The 14666-nt window shown below is 55.7% G+C and overlaps 1 protein-coding gene across 3 annotated transcripts in view; it reads left to right on the top strand.

Moving 5' to 3' along the window:
- Positions 1 to 13057, top strand: part of FBXL4 (F-box and leucine rich repeat protein 4) — a 30120-nt gene extending 17063 nt beyond the window's left edge. For all 3 annotated transcript variants that reach the window (XM_064170177.1, XM_064170178.1, XM_064170176.1), the window contains exons 6-9: positions 632 to 845; positions 4497 to 4568; positions 5676 to 5988; positions 8911 to 13057. In XM_064170177.1, coding sequence (XP_064026247.1) covers positions 632 to 845; positions 4497 to 4568; positions 5676 to 5988; positions 8911 to 9074 — 763 coding nt within the window. In that variant the 3' untranslated portion in view covers positions 9075 to 13057. The remainder of the gene's footprint in view (positions 1 to 631; positions 846 to 4496; positions 4569 to 5675; positions 5989 to 8910) is intronic.
- The last annotated feature ends 1609 nt before the right edge of the window (positions 13058 to 14666 follow it).

The following is a 14666-nucleotide window of genomic DNA, read 5'->3' as shown; positions in this document are numbered from 1 at the left end:
TGAACTTCCCAGTGCTGTGCTGCTGGCGCTGAGGAGTGCCACCCCCAAGGTGCCTGCCTTAACAGCAGCAGCTCTTCGTGCTAACGGGCAGCAGGGGCAAAGCCTTGGGAGGCTGCTCCCTGTTCAGCAGCAGGAGCTCTGGGCAAGCAGCAGCCTCGTGGCTCTTTGGCATTTCTGTCCTGCCAGTCCACCCTCAAGGGCTGACACCAGTCTGCTGTGGGTCTGGCAGAGCCTAAAGCAGCTTGGTCTGCAGGAGCAGGTTGTCAAGGGAGCTGGTGGGAGCCCCATTCTTGGAGACACTGAAGGTCAGGGTTGATGGGGTAGAATCCCAGAGTGCCAGGCTGGAAGGGACCCCAAGAACCTCCTGCTCCAGCCCTTCCAGGTGCTGGTGGAGCTGCAGTGAGCTGGCCCAGCAGCCTGGCAAGCTGAGGCTCCAGACTCCCCAGTGCAGGGACTACTCTGCTCCCCTCAGGAGAGGACTCCCATGTCCAACTGTGCTCATGGGGAAACGTTTCCCTCTGGTGTGGCCCTGTGGTGCTGTTCCCTGGCTTACATGGCTGAGGTGCTAAGAGCATCCAGGCTCACCTCCAGCCTGTTTTTCACTTCAGACCTGCTTTGCTTTTCCCCACAGGTTCTTGAAAGTCTGTGGCTCTGAGCTCGTACGGCTTGAGTTGTCCTGTGGCCATTTCCTCAACGAAACCTGCCTGGAGGTGATTACTGAGATGTGCCCAAACCTGCAGGAGTTAAACCTGTCCTCGTGTGACAAAATCCCACCGCAGGCTTTCAGCCACATCGCCAAAGTGGGCAGCCTCAGGCGCCTCGTCCTGTACCGCACCAAGGTGGAGGTAAGAGCCAAAGGGCTTCACCTTGGCAGCAACACACCCTCCCTGCAGGGGTGCAAGGCCAGGCTGGACGAGGCCTTCAGCAGCCCGGGCTGGTGGGAGGTGTCCCAGCAGGAGGGTTGGAACTGCGTGATCTAAGTCCCTTACAACCCCTTCCATGAACCTGTGGTCACCGATCCCACCCCTGCTGGTGCTGCAGGCTGTGGGTGACGTTTCCTTGCCTCCTGAGTGTTTCTGTGTACAAAGCTCTGAACTGAAGCTTCCAACACCCTTGAGTTATTCCAGCCTCTCCCTAACAAGGGCAGTGCAATGGCTTTGAATAACTTGTTCCAGGCTCGGGAAGAAGCCAATGAGACTGCCCTGCATTGCTGTACCACTCCCCACTAAATGCACCTCGAGGCCAGGTTGGAGGGAGCCTCGAGCAGCTGAGGCTAGCTGAGAGGTGTCCCTGCCCAGGGTGGGGAGGTGATCTCTGAGGTCCCTTTCTAGGGTTCCAGGATTATTGAAGTTCTTATTCTTAAATGTTCTTCAGTTGTGTTTGTGTTTGAAACGATGAAAACCTGCTTGAAGAAACTGATCTCAGGATTTTATCGGTGTCATTGCTCCAGACCCCCTTTGTAGTTGTGGGATTTGAGTCCTGGTGGTTTGGGTATTTATTTAACACTAATAACACGGTATTAGTGACTCTTCATTCACTGAGAGCGCTCTCAGTGCCCCTGAAGGACTTGCCGGCGTTGATGCACTTGAAGAGTGCAGTGAACAAAGGGAGTATTGTTGTGTACAGTAATTGGCAGTGCACATCTTGATGGTTGGCTATGAATATTATCTTGATTTAATGCTCAGCAGGAAGCGTTCCAGCCAGCTAACAATTCCAGCAGCCGCAATTACAGCGGGAGAGAGCTTGACAGGCTCCCTACTGCAAGACCTTGTATCTCCCGGGGCACGGAGCTCTGCGTGCCGTGGGGTGTCTGAGGGAAGGTGGTTAAAGCTGGGGTACAGCCTGGCCTGCCTGGCAAGCCCAGGTGCAGTGGGCACAGGGCTTTGCTCTGCACGCAGCTCCAAGCAGCTGTTGTGGTTAGACATTTCATCTGACACCTTTAACCAAGAGGGCATTTGGAAGTTGGGTAGCTGTAAGGGCACCAGGGAAACTGGGGGAGATTTGGAGCTTGGGCAGCTGTAGGAGAGGACGCTGGAAGTTTAGCTGCCAAGAAGAGGCAGAAGACTGAGCAAAGCAGCGGATGCACAGCTCTTGCCCTGTCCCTTGAGTGCTGAAGGAGTTAATGCTGCCATAGAAGCGTTGTGCAGAGGTTTGGGCAGCAGCCTGCTGCGGGTTATGTTATACTTGTGAGAGCTGTGGTCTGAGAGCTTTCAGCTTGGATGGAATTTCATTGGCTCCGCTACAAATCCTTAGGATTAAGAGTTGCAAGCAAATAGTGGGCAGAAGGGGAAAGCCTCTGTCTAGAAAGAGGCTTCCCGGGAGGAGGCTGAGCTGGTGAGGAATAGCTGAGCAGTGCAGGGCCTGATGGCGCTGCCTGATCCCGTGTCAGGCTCCTGGGGCTGAGTGTGGCCATTGGAGCTTGGAATGTGAAGAGGGAGGGGGGAGAGTGAAGGTGCAAAACCGATTTGCAGACATAAGGGAGGACATAATTTGACCAAATGAAGCAACCCTGAAATGCAGTAACTGAATTACCTGCAGAGACTGTTACTTGCATTGAATTAATGCAGTAATTGCTGTGCTGCTGGGGCCCAGTCTCTGCCGTGTCCCTGGCATTGCCAAGGAGCTCTGCAGAACAAAAAGGTGCCCCTGCACCTCCTGAATCCCAGCCTGCAAATTGCCTGTGCCCAGCTGTGAGGAGGGAACGTTTCGACTGGTGAAAGGCTGCATCTGCACTGGGAAGGTCCATTTCCAGGGGCTCTGCAGGAAGTCCACACTGAGGAGCAGCCACACAGCCAGCCCTTGCCTTCGGCTCGGGGAAGACTGCAGTCTCCAAGCTCTTGGTGTCTTGACTCAAGATGGGTATTCCACGGCCTTTGCTTGGGCACTCTCTTGCCTGAGGAAGTGAAATTGGACTCTCTGTAGGTTCGAGCAGACTTTGGGTGGCCTCTTGGGTTCTCTTGTAAACCACTCTTAAAGTGAGAAGCTTGTCCTGAGCTACAGCTCCAGGGCTGGGTGCCTGCCTTCCTCTTCGGTGCTTGAGCAGGAGTGCTGTGGGGCAGAGCTGAGCTGGGCACCAGCTGGCTGGCAGCAGAGAGGTTGCTGCTGGCCCCGCTGGATGTGTGCACTGGGCGCTGCGCGCTGCCGCTCTCCCTGGCTCTCTTCGGCTCTCTTCACGTCCTCTGCCACCTGCATTCTCGACTGCCTGAGGCCCAGCAGGCTTGCACAAAGAGGCTCTCTTCTTTCTTGACATCTGCAGGCTGCACCTCAGCTGCAGGAGGACAGACACTGCCTCTGCAGGATGCCTGGCTCGGGCCGTGTGGGCCCCTGCGTGCCCAGCAGGGTTAGTGGAGTGAGTGGCGCTGATGCGCGGGGAGCAGTTGTGTGCTCCTGGGCTTGGCTGCTGCGGTGTGTGGTGTCCCACCAAGCCCCTGCTCCTGCCCCCCTGGCACTGCTGCCTGTCTTGCATCCTGTGGGCTTTCTAGAGTGGTTGTGTAATACTTTAGGGTGCCTAAGCTGTAAAAGGTGTTTGAAAGGGTGGGCTCAGTGCACATCCGTACAGGAAGGACTGACTGAAATTAGAGAGGGTCTAAAGAAGGTGTTCTGAGAGCTGCCTCAGATTCCTGCTCCACTTAACACAGGTAGCTCAGAGAGCTCCTCAGGCCAGCTCTGAATGTGAGCCTTCCTCTCTGAAGAAGAGGAATTCTGGAGTGGATCTCACGTCCTGCAGGTTGTTCTCTTCTGCACTCTGTGTCAGTTAAGGAGGATGATTGCTGACTCTCAGCCTCTCAGGTCCAGCCTGGATTTGTGCCTGGGCTTGGCCTGACCCAGCTGCAGGTCCTTGCACCTGGACTTGTCCAACCTCGTGCCATTGTCACTGGCCCAATTCTCGAGCCTGTCGAGACCCTTCTGGCTGCCATCCCTGCCCTCAAGCAATGCTCCAGCCCAGTTTCAGGCTGAGCAGAAGGGCCAGGTTCAGTGGCAGGCAGGTGGCTTTACAGCACTGCTTGTGCCTGTCTCGGTGCCTGTGCTGGCAGTGACAGGTGCTCGGTGGGTGCCAGCATCCCTGTCAGCACAGGGGCTCCTGGGACATGGCAGTCAGCAGCTCTATTGGCAGATCCATCAGCCCGCAGCTGAGGAGTGACCGTCACAGCCTCTGCTCTGCCACCAGGGCTCTGGGCTGCCCTTGCCTGCTGCCTGAGCTTGCCACAGTTCTTCAGCAGCTTTCCTGTGGGAGCCCAGTGGGTAGGTGGTGGGTGTGGAGGTACCCTCAGGGCAGGAACCCAGCCAGAGCTGTAAGGCAGTTTGTCAGGACTGCCAGTGCTTGGAGTCAGTCAATGGGCACAGCACCCCGGGACTCAGCAAGTGGCGTTTGTGGTGCCTGTAACAGAGTTTTGGGCTGCAATTCAGGAAGTGTGGTGAGAGCCTTTCATGTCTAATCGACCTCTCCTCTTTGTTTCGCTTCCCATGTCTGCTCCTGATGTGTTCCCCCGCGGCAGCAAACAGCTCTGCTCAGTATCCTCAACTTCTGCTCCGAGCTGCAGCACCTCAGCCTGGGCAGCTGTGTCATGGTGAGTACCTGCAGCTCTTGGGGTGCTGGGGCGTCTGTGTGTGGGCTTGCCCTGTGACTGCTGCACAAGGATGTGTTAAATGCCAGGCTGCTGAAAGCTCCCAGAGCTTAGTTGTGCACTGAGGGGTCACAGCCCAGTTCCGTAGGCACAAGTCGCAGCTTGTGGCTTCAAGTGCCTTGGAGTCACAGGGTGGGTTGGACTGGAGGGCACCTTCAGGATCGGCCAGTTCCAGCCCCCTGCCATGGGCAGGAACACCTCCCACCAGCCCAGACTGCTCAAGGCCTCATCAGACCTGGCCTTCAACATCTTCAGGCAGAGGGCATCCACAGCCTCCTTGGGCAACCTATGCCAGTGTCTCCCCACCCTCACTGTCAAGAATTTCTTCCTCATCTCCCCTCTTCCAGCTTCAGTCCATTTCCTCTTGTCCTGTCACTCAGGCCCTTGTAAAAAGTCCCTCCCAGCTTTTGTGCAGCCCCCTGTAGGTACTGGAAGGCTGCTGTGAGGTCACCCTGGAGCCTTCTTTTCTCCATCACCCCTCAGGACCTCCTAGCTCAGGAAACAAGGGACAGAGCAGAACTGGTCAGCCCTCCCTGGTCTCACTCGCAGGCAGTGTGGCTGTGGCTCTCCTACGCCTTTGCCTTCCTCTGCTTTTTGAGAGTGGATTTCATTCTCTGCCCGAGTGGTGGGACCCTGCTGCAGTCCCTTTGGCTTGCCCAAGGTAACCATTAAGGCTTCCATAAGGAGATGGCCAAGGCAGAAAGGAATGAGCACATTCTTCAGCCTGCAGGCGCTTGTCACCAGGGCAGCTTTAATCACCTCATAAAGGAAGAACTGCATCCCCCTTTCCCAGCCACGAGCTGCTCCCTGCCTTTTGCCATGACATGGGTTTGGGAGCATCTTTGTCTGGGGGTTGAGAGGAAGTGCATCTTGGTTTTGTCTTTTGTAGAAGCAGAGCTTGCTGTGCTCTGCAGTGAATAACGTTCAGAGCTCCTTAGAGCTGACAGATGCTTCAGACAGATCTGTAGGTGTGGCAGCAAGCACACCCTGGAGCCCCTGTGTGTGCCTGCAGAGATGGCATCGGTGACAGAGTGTTCCCTTGCCTTGCAGATTGAAGACTATGATCTTGTAGCAAGCATGATGGGAGCAAAGTGCAAAAAGCTCCGCAGCCTGGATCTGTGGAGATGCAAAAACATTACTGAAAGTGGGATAGCAGAGCTGGCTTCAGGCTGCCAGCTGCTGGAGGAGCTGGACCTTGGCTGGTGCCCCACGCTGCAGAGCAGCACAGGCTGCTTCACCAACCTTGCACGGAAGCTCCCCAACCTGCAGAAGCTCTTCCTGACAGCCAACAGGTCCGTGTGTGACACAGACATCGAGGAGCTGGCTGCCAACTGCACCCACCTGCGCCAGCTGGACATCCTGGGTAAGGCAGGGGGGCAGCACTCATCTGCATCTTACCTGTCTTTACCTGCAAGGGGCTACAAGAAAGCTGGGGAGGGACTTCTGGCAAGGGCTTGGAGTGACAGGACAAGAGGGAATGGATTGAAGCCTGAGGAGGGCAGGTTGGGACTGGAGATGAGGAAGAAATTCTTGACAGTGAGGGTGGGGAGACACTGGCACAGGTTGCCCAGGGAGGCTGTGGATGTCCCCTGCCTGGAGGTGCTCAAGGCCAGGCTGGATGAGGCCTTGAGCAGCCTGTGCTGGTGGGAGGTGTCCCTGCCCATGGCAGGGGCTTGCAACTGGATAAGTTTTAAGGTCCTTTCCAGCCCATTCTTTGAGTCTGTGAATGCTGCCTGCTGCCCAGCACGGGCAAGGAGGGTGCAGAGGTTCTGAGGGGGCTGCACCTGGTGCAGGTTGTCAGCCCTGCTGCCTGTGTCCCCAGCAGGCAGTGTGTTCTGGATCCCTGAGGACTCTTGTGCAGCTGCAGCATCATGGCACGTTTCCCTCTCCAGAGAGGAAGAGTTCCCAAAGGGCAGAGTGAAAGAAGCCTTTCAGAGGCACACATGTTCTCCTGGCCACCCACTGCTGTGGCTTTCTGTTCCAGTGCCATTGTGCCTGCCCACAGTGGCCTGACCTTTCCACTTCTCCAGGGGCTGCTCACTGAATGGTTTGGCTGTGTCAAGCCTACGAACAGTTTGTGACTTCTGCTGCCTCTCTGCCAGCACTGAAGGTTTCTTGCCCCACTTCTTTTGCTTTTGAATTCAGTTTGACATCCTACTGCTGTGCTTGTGGAAAAGGGATTTGGTTCCCCAGGTGCTTCCTGGGGAGCAGTCCTGTAGTGCTGGGGTGCACAATCCAGTGCTGTCTGAAGTCATCTGGACACATCTAGGCCTGTAGTTTGGTCTCCAAGCTGTGGTCAGCGTTCAACAATGGGACAGGTCGGTGAGAGCCTGAACTGGCAGTGCCCAGAGCTTTTCTTGGGCATCATAGCAGCTGCTGAGCTCTGTGGCTGTGGAGCTAACTGCTGCTAGCAAGGCTGAAGAAGAAATTTTAACCTCACTCCCCCAAAGCCCCAACTCCTCTGTCCTGCCCAACAAAGAGTAAAGAGAAGCAGGCCCCCTTGTTGTCACAAACTCTGTGTATTCCTGTCTGCATAGCAACACCTCCCACACCTTCCTGAGCCACAAACCCACCTGCCCCCTTGCCAGCTGTCAACATTGTCAGCTTTATCTTGAGAGCATCAACACATGGGTAGTCAGTTCCAACGTGAAAATCTGGGCCTTGGCTTGGGTGCAGCAGAGGGGAGGAAATGTGAAGAGCAAAAGGCTGATCTGGCTGGTCTAGGGGAGGAGGGGAGAAGCAGGAACACTTGAGGGCATGATGCTTGCCATAGGGTGAGAGGGAATGGACTGAACCTTGGGGAGGATATGCTGAGACTGGAGATGAGGAAGAAATTCTTGACAGTGGGGCTGGTTGCCCAGGGAAGTGTTCAGGTCAAGGCTGGATGGGGCCTGGAGCAGCCTGGGCTAGTGGGAGGTGCCCCTGGCCATGACAGGAGGAGTGGAACTGGATGATTGTGAAGGTCCCTCCAGCCCAACCCTTTCCATGTGCTGCTGCACTCCTTAAGTGCAGCAGGATGTGCTCTTAGGGAAGATCCATCACCAGCACGACAGCGAGGCTGCAGGTGAGGCTTGCTCCACCCGAGGTGGGAATAACCAAACCCCAGCAAGGTGCTGAGAGGAGCACAGAAACATTCAGTCTGAGGAGGAGAGAAGGAGGTGCAGAGCAACCTGCAGCTCAGGGTGGCCCACTTTGTTACAAAACCAGTGAGGCTGCCAGGCTGAGCTGCAGTAGTAGGAGAGCTGTTGAAGTTCAGGTAGGGAAGAATGAGGAGCATCCTACACAGACAATCTGGGGCCAGGCATCCAGATCTGGCTGGGTGCAAACGCATTGGGAGCTCCAAGTGTGAGAGCTGTGATGTGTAAACGAGGCTGGCTCCAAAGCAAGGTGCTGAGGCAGGAGCAATTTTAAGGCTTGGTGGGGGCATGAAAAAAAGGGTAGCATAATGTGGTGGTGGTGTTAGAGACTGAGCTGGGATGGGAGAGCAGATCCTGGCAGTGAGGCAGTGCTGGATTTCTGGACAAGGGGTGTGAATCAGGGAAGGTTCTCAGTGGCCATGGGGAGTGTTGCATGAAGAAGCAGGCAGCTGTGATGAGCCTCTAATGAGAGAGTTGCAAATCACAGTGGTAAGGACAGGATTGTGAGCGAGGTAAAAAGGGAGGCTGTGCCAGCAAGGGGATGTCAAATGATGGCTCGGAGAGAGTGATCCCTGAGCTGGCCACAGAAGTGACCACAGAAGGCAGCTGGCACCAGAGGCATCCTTCTGGAGATGAATCATGTTCTGAGGGGAGCAGTGGGCAGGTGGAACCCAGGAAGTGAAAGGCAGTCACAGGCAATGGGAGACAGGAGAGAAGCACTGGCTGAAGGTGAAGGCTGTGACTCTGTTTGACATTCACAGAAGGGTTTGGGTTGGAAGGGACCTCAAAGATCCTCCAGTTCCAACCTCCCTGCCTCTCAACTGGACTCAGCTGCTCGAGGCCTCATCCAGTCTGATCCTGAACACCCCCAAGCAGGAGGCAGCCACAGCCTCCCTGGGCAGCCTATTCAAGAGCTTCACCACCCTCACACTGAAGAACTTCCTCAGCTCCAGTCTAACCCTGCTCTGCCTCAGCTTCCAACCATTGCTCTTTGTCCTGTCTCTAGACACTCAGGAAAAGTCTCTCCGCAGCCTCCCTGCAGGCTGCCTTCAGGTGCTGAGTGTGAAGTCTCACTGAGCCCATCCAGAGGGGGGTTGTGTCCCAGCAGCGCTGCTGCAGCTCTGCAGCTGTTTGCTCTCTGTCCGCAGGGACGCGCATGGTGGGCCCTGCCTCGCTGAGGAAGCTGCTGGAGTCCTGCAAAGACCTTTCTCTGCTTGATGTGTCCTTCTGCTCACAGATTGATAACAGAGTTGTCCTGGAGCTCAATGCCAACTTCCCCAACGTCTTCATCAAGAAGAGCTTCACCCAGTGACTCCCCACCTGCTGCTCTGGGAGTCCTTTGCCAGGGCTGTGGCTGTGAGCTTGTGCTGGCGGGCTTGGGGGTTTTGAAGAAGAATGTCTTTAAAAGAATCTTCTTGAGAGCAGGAGATCAGTGCTCTCTGAAACGGTGGAGAGAGGAATTCCTACACAGATGAGTCAGTAGGTTGGGCACTTGGGAGTGCTGCTGTCGTGCCTTGCAGTTGCTCTGCCCTGTGCTCGCCGCTGGCAGTGCTGTTTGCAGGCAGCAGCCTGGTGTGTGGCTGCAGTGAGGAGAAGGGGAGGGACCTCCTGGCAGTGAGGGTGGGGAGACTGGAACAGGTTACCCAGGGAGGCTGTGGCTGCTCCCTCCCTGGAGGTGTTCAAGGCCAGGCTGGACGAGGCCTTGAGCTACCTGGGCTGGTGGGAGGTGTCCCTGCCCATGGTGGGGGTCTGGAGCTGGAAAAAAAGCAGCGTGGGCAGCAGGTCAAAGGAGGACATTCTGCCCCTCTGCTCTGCTCTGGTGAGACCTCACCTGGAGTGCTGTGTCCAGCTCCAGGGCCCCCAGACTGTTTCTCATCTCTTTGGCAGTGAATTGTTCCTGACCCATTTTGCTCCCTTCCTGCACCTGAGGTAGCTGTGGTGATGCTTTACAGGCCAGCCTAAGCCACACAGCAGAGCAATGCAAGAACCTGAGCTGAGCAGGAACAAAAGAGACAATTGCCAGCTGCTGCTTGGTCTTGGAGGAGAAGCTCGAGCCAGGTACTTGCAAGGACAAAGGGTACAAGCTGGAACCAGGAGGTTCCACCTCAGCATGAGAAGAAGCTTCTTCAGTGTGAGGGTGCTGGAGCCCTGGAGCAGGCTGCCCAGAGAGGCTGTGGAATCTCCTCCTCTGGGGGCTTTCAAGCCCCACCTGGGTGTGTTCCTGTGTGCCAGTGCTGTGGCAGGGGAGGTGGACTGGATGATGTCCAGAGGTCCCTTCCAACCCCTGCCACTCTGTGACACTTGGTGTCAGAACTGGTCATGTGTAGACAACTCCAGGGCAAGTGTTTCCAAGGTCCTCTGGTGGCCAGGACTTGTTCTGCCCTCTGTCTTGTTACCATCCAGAGTACTGAGGGACAGGAGTTAGGGGAGTGTGCCTGCTGTCCCCTGCACGGGCATCAGGTCCACTGCCAGGTGCCAGCCCAACCCTCTGTACCCAGCAGGAGAGCAGTGGCAGTGCAGTGGCTTTGGAACAAGGGCAGTGTGATCTGGGGGGCCTTAGGGATGGGTTTGCAGGACTATGTGCTCACAGAAGCAGTGGGGCTTGGACTTGGTGGTCTCAGAGGGCTGTTGCTGGACAAGTTGTGGATGTTTCTTCTTTTGGCACTCCCTTGGGTGGAGGTTCTCTCTTCTTGCTTCCAGCTGGTGTCAAGGAGGTCTAAACTGGCATTTTGTTCATCCTGAAGGATTTCTTCCCTTTCCTTTGTGTTGTGCTTTTATGTGTGAAGTTGAGTTTTGCCAGGAGGTCTCTGTTGTCACTGGAAAGATAAATGGGAGCCTGTTTTTTATTTGGACTGCTTCAAACTTAGCCACTGCTGAGACAATGAATTCAAATCATGGGGAAAGGTTTGCATCTCTGGCTGCAGGCTCTGCCTTCAGCTGGGGAGCCAGAGGCACCTTTAGCTGTGGCTTTGTACATCCAAGAAGTCTTCCAGCACAGAGAGAGCAGTGCAGGTGCAATGTTTCCAGGATGAAGGAAACAAAATGCTTTTGGATCTTCCTTATACCTCACAAAGAAGTAAGGCTAGATCCCTGCTCAGCTCTGCTGTTTGGTGCTTGTGTGTCTGTGCACTTCCACCCCTGTCTGTCTGCAGTCTGGGTGCAGATCCATGCACAGGTGAGGTCTCTGATCTGTGCATCAACACCTGGACAAATCTCAGAGGTTCTTCATCTGGGAAGTGGCTGGAATAGCAAAAGGTGTTTCACATCAGGCCTGCTGCCAGCTGTTGCTTTGCCTGCAGGCTGAGCCCCTCTCCATCCATGCAGCAGGAGCAAGCTGGACAGGAGGGTGTGGTGGACCCCTCTGTTGTTTTGCACAAGTGCCTTTGGTTTGTCTGCACAGGGAGAGGTGTCCCAGGGAGCTCAGAGGGAGTGCAGAGGCTGCTCACTGCTGGGGACTGTCTCCTAGGGAGGCAGCCACAGAGGAAACCTGGTTTCAGTTCCTCCCGACTGAACTGTGGCAGTTCCTCAGCTGGAGGAATTTCACTGCTCTGGAGCCAGGTCTTCCTCTCCAGCACTGGAGATCCCTCAGTCGTGTTCTCCACAGTCTGCTTGTAAGGATGTTCCATTCTTGTGCCCTGCCCTTTGGCCTTGTGCAGCACTGCAGGAGATGTGCTTTGGCAGCAGCTGCCACAGCACTGCCTGCGCCAACAGCAGCAGAGGCTTGCTCTGAAGGGGCTGCTCTGCTGGCTGGGAGGAATTGATGTGGCATGGAGGCAAAGATCTCACTGGGCAACTGATGTGCTGATTTGAGCACTTAAAGCAATTTCCCCAGCTCCTGAAGACTGCAGCTCCAGAGTGTTCCCACTTGTATGCCTAATCCTGAGCTGCCTGCCCAGGTAGCTCTGTGGAGGTGAGTGAGGCTTCAGTTGGCTGTGGACATGGTGAAGTCCAGCAGGACTCGTGTGGAAGAGCAGCTTTCCTAGGAGTTGGACTTGTGATCCCTGGGGACTTAGAGGTCTAAATTTCAGGCAAAAAAAAGTAAAAAAGAAGACTTCTGTGTTTGCTGCCTGGTTCTTGGAGCTCTTGTGCCAGCTGTTCCAGACAGAAGCTGTCCAGTGGTCATGGTCAGCAGTGAGCAGAGAGCAGCTCCCTGCAATTCAGACACCTACGGTAAAGGAGGAACCTGAGCACCTCTGCAGAGCTGTGAATCTCCTGAGGTAGATATTGAAGGCAGGTGGAATGAGTCATGTTCTGGAGAACCTCTCTGGAGACGGCAGAAGCTGTGACTGGGCTCAGGTTGGACACCTGGCCCTAGAATACCCAGCTGAGAGGAATTCCATCCAGTGCTGAGCTGGGAACAGCAAAACGGCAGCCTGGACCCACATCCATCCTCAGGCTCAAACCTCTCCCAGCTCCATCCAGAAAGAAGTAGATTAAAAACCTAAGTCAGTGGTTTAGGTGTCAGGAGCTACTTGTGCCCCTCAGACCCTGCAGAAGCAGTCCCCTTTGCCTGCTCTGACCTCTCCTGACCTGAGTGGCTCTGTGTGTGGCTCTGAACACATGGAATTAAGGGGCCAGGGGAATTAATGGGCTGCAGCTATTTTGATACCTTTCATCTGGCTCTAAGACTGCCAGGTGTAGCTGCTCTGCTGCCAGCAGCAGTGGTGTCCACTGTGCACTGCTCCCTCCTGGCTCCTGCTGTCTGTTGCATCTCCTGGGCTGTGTTTCCCAGGTCTCCAGATGTTCCCAGCCTAGATGAACATGTAGCACTGTGTCGTGTGGGGCAGGGGCACCCTGCCTGGGTTTGCATGTTCCTCGTTCCTCCTGTGGCCTGGGCACTCAGCAGGCTGGCAGCTGTGTCTGAGACAGTTCTCCTGCACTGAGGTTTCTGTGGCATGAGGGTTCTGGCTGGGCACAGAACCCTAAGAAAGGGTTCTTTGGGGAACGTTAGCAGGCATGGGACAGGTTGTTTGAGCTGCCCTCAGTCTTGCACACTACAGACCCTACAGCCCCTGCTGAGCTCCAGAGAAGGGCCTCAGCAAGAGGTGGCCCTGCTGGAGGTCTTGGTGCCAGCAGACAGTGCTGGGGGCTCCTTTCCAGCTGCTGGGCGCAGTACTGCTCAGTGATGTGAGTGTCTCTGCTTTCTCCCTGCCCTCCTCTGACTGAAGAGCTGTGCCTGGCCCAGGCGGGACAGAGCTGGCCTGGGAGGGATCCTTTGTGGGGAGTGAAGTTCTTCTGCATGTTTTGACCCCCTTTCCTAAAGAACAAATTAAACCCCCTCTCAGCTGTTTGGAAGCTGCCTCTTTGTCCTGGGCTACTGGAGAAGGCATGGGATCATGGAACTGTTTGGGTTGGAAAAGCCCTTGGAAGTCATCCAGTCCAACCATCAACCCAGCACCACCCTGGCCCCAAGTGCCACGGCCACACCTTTCTTGAACACCTCCAGAGATGGGCACTCCACTGCCTCCCTGGGCAGCCTCTGCCAATCCCTGGCCACTCTTAGAGCAAATAAATGTGTCCTCATCTCCAGCCTAACACTGCCCTGTCACAATTCCAGGCCATTTCCTTCCTCTCATTCTGTCACCCAATACTAGGCAGAAGAGTGCAACCCCACCTGGCTGCAGCCTCCTCTCAGGGGGCTGCAGAGAGCAGTGAGCTCTGCCCTCAGCCTCCTCTTCTCCACACTGCACACCCCCAGCTCCCTCAGCTGCCTCTCCCCAGCCCTGCTCTCCAGACCCTTCACCAGTTTGTTGCCCTTCTCTGGACCTGCTCCAGCTCCTCAGTGTCCTTCTGGGATTGAGGAGCCCAAGCCTGACCCCAGCCCTCAGGCTGTGGCCTCACCAGTGCTGAGTGCAGGGGCACAGCCCCTGCCCTGCTCCCTGCACCATTGCTGCTGCAAGCCAGGATGCCCTCCTGGGCACACTGCTGGCTGATCTTCAGCTGTCCCCCAGCACCTTGGTCCTTCCCTGCTGGGCAGCTTGCCTGCCACTGTGCACCCAGCCTGCTTGTTGGCTCAGAATTAGCCAAGAGCTCCTGGTCTGAGCTGTGCCACTCTCCTCTGGGCAGTTTAGTCCGTGTCAGAGTCACCTGCTAATGGTTGAGGACAAAGCTCCTGCTCAGACACTGAGCTCTGAGTCCTTTGCTTGCATCTCAAGGAAACTTCTCTTTTTTCTGTTCATCTCCAGCACCTCCAGGAGTGTTCAGCCTCCTTCATGTGCTTTTGTATCACAACTCTGCCTCAGGCCAATATTGTTTCAGACGTGCTCAGCCTCCCTTCCAGCACCAGCTCACAGCTGCTGCTGCTTTTGATTAGCAAGAAGCAGAGGGAGGAGGCTGAACCTGGCTTCTGTGCGTCTGGGGCAGAGTACAGCTGACTCCTGACACCCACCAGGTGCTCTTCCAGGTGTCCTGAGTGCCCCGACGGTGACTGATGCCTGTATTGCAAATTCCCCCCCAGCACTGGGCACTGCCAGGTGTCTCTCTGGCACTCATGGTCATGCAAGTGGTTTACAAACCACGCAGGGGAAGCCAGACCTCAAAATATTTCAGGGTTCTCAGACCTCCCTGCCCAAGAGACTGTGACAGACCTCAAGCTGGTATGTGTGGGAGTGCATTAAGTAGAAGGCTGCTGGACTTGGGGCTCTTAGAGGCCTTTTCCAACCTTTATGATTCCAGGATTGCTTTGGGATGGGGAAGCAGTTGCATGTTCTTCACACTCACAGGGTTGGGCGTGTGTGGCCAGAGGGACACAGAGATCAGCCTGCTGCAGGGGGGGGCTCAGAAACGTGGACTTGTCTCTGTCCCTGGAAGAGGCAGGTGACAGTCTCCACTGGACTCAAACAGCACTGAGGTCTGGGCTCCCTGCTGCAAGGAGAGGGCACAGCAAAGGGCCACAGAGGTGCTG

Source organism: Pogoniulus pusillus, chromosome 33 (assembly GCF_015220805.1).
Source record: "Pogoniulus pusillus isolate bPogPus1 chromosome 33, bPogPus1.pri, whole genome shotgun sequence".
Lineage (NCBI taxonomy): Eukaryota > Metazoa > Chordata > Aves > Piciformes > Lybiidae > Pogoniulus > Pogoniulus pusillus.
Note: the sequence above shows the minus strand (reverse complement) of the source record. Positions and strands in the feature narration are given on the sequence as shown.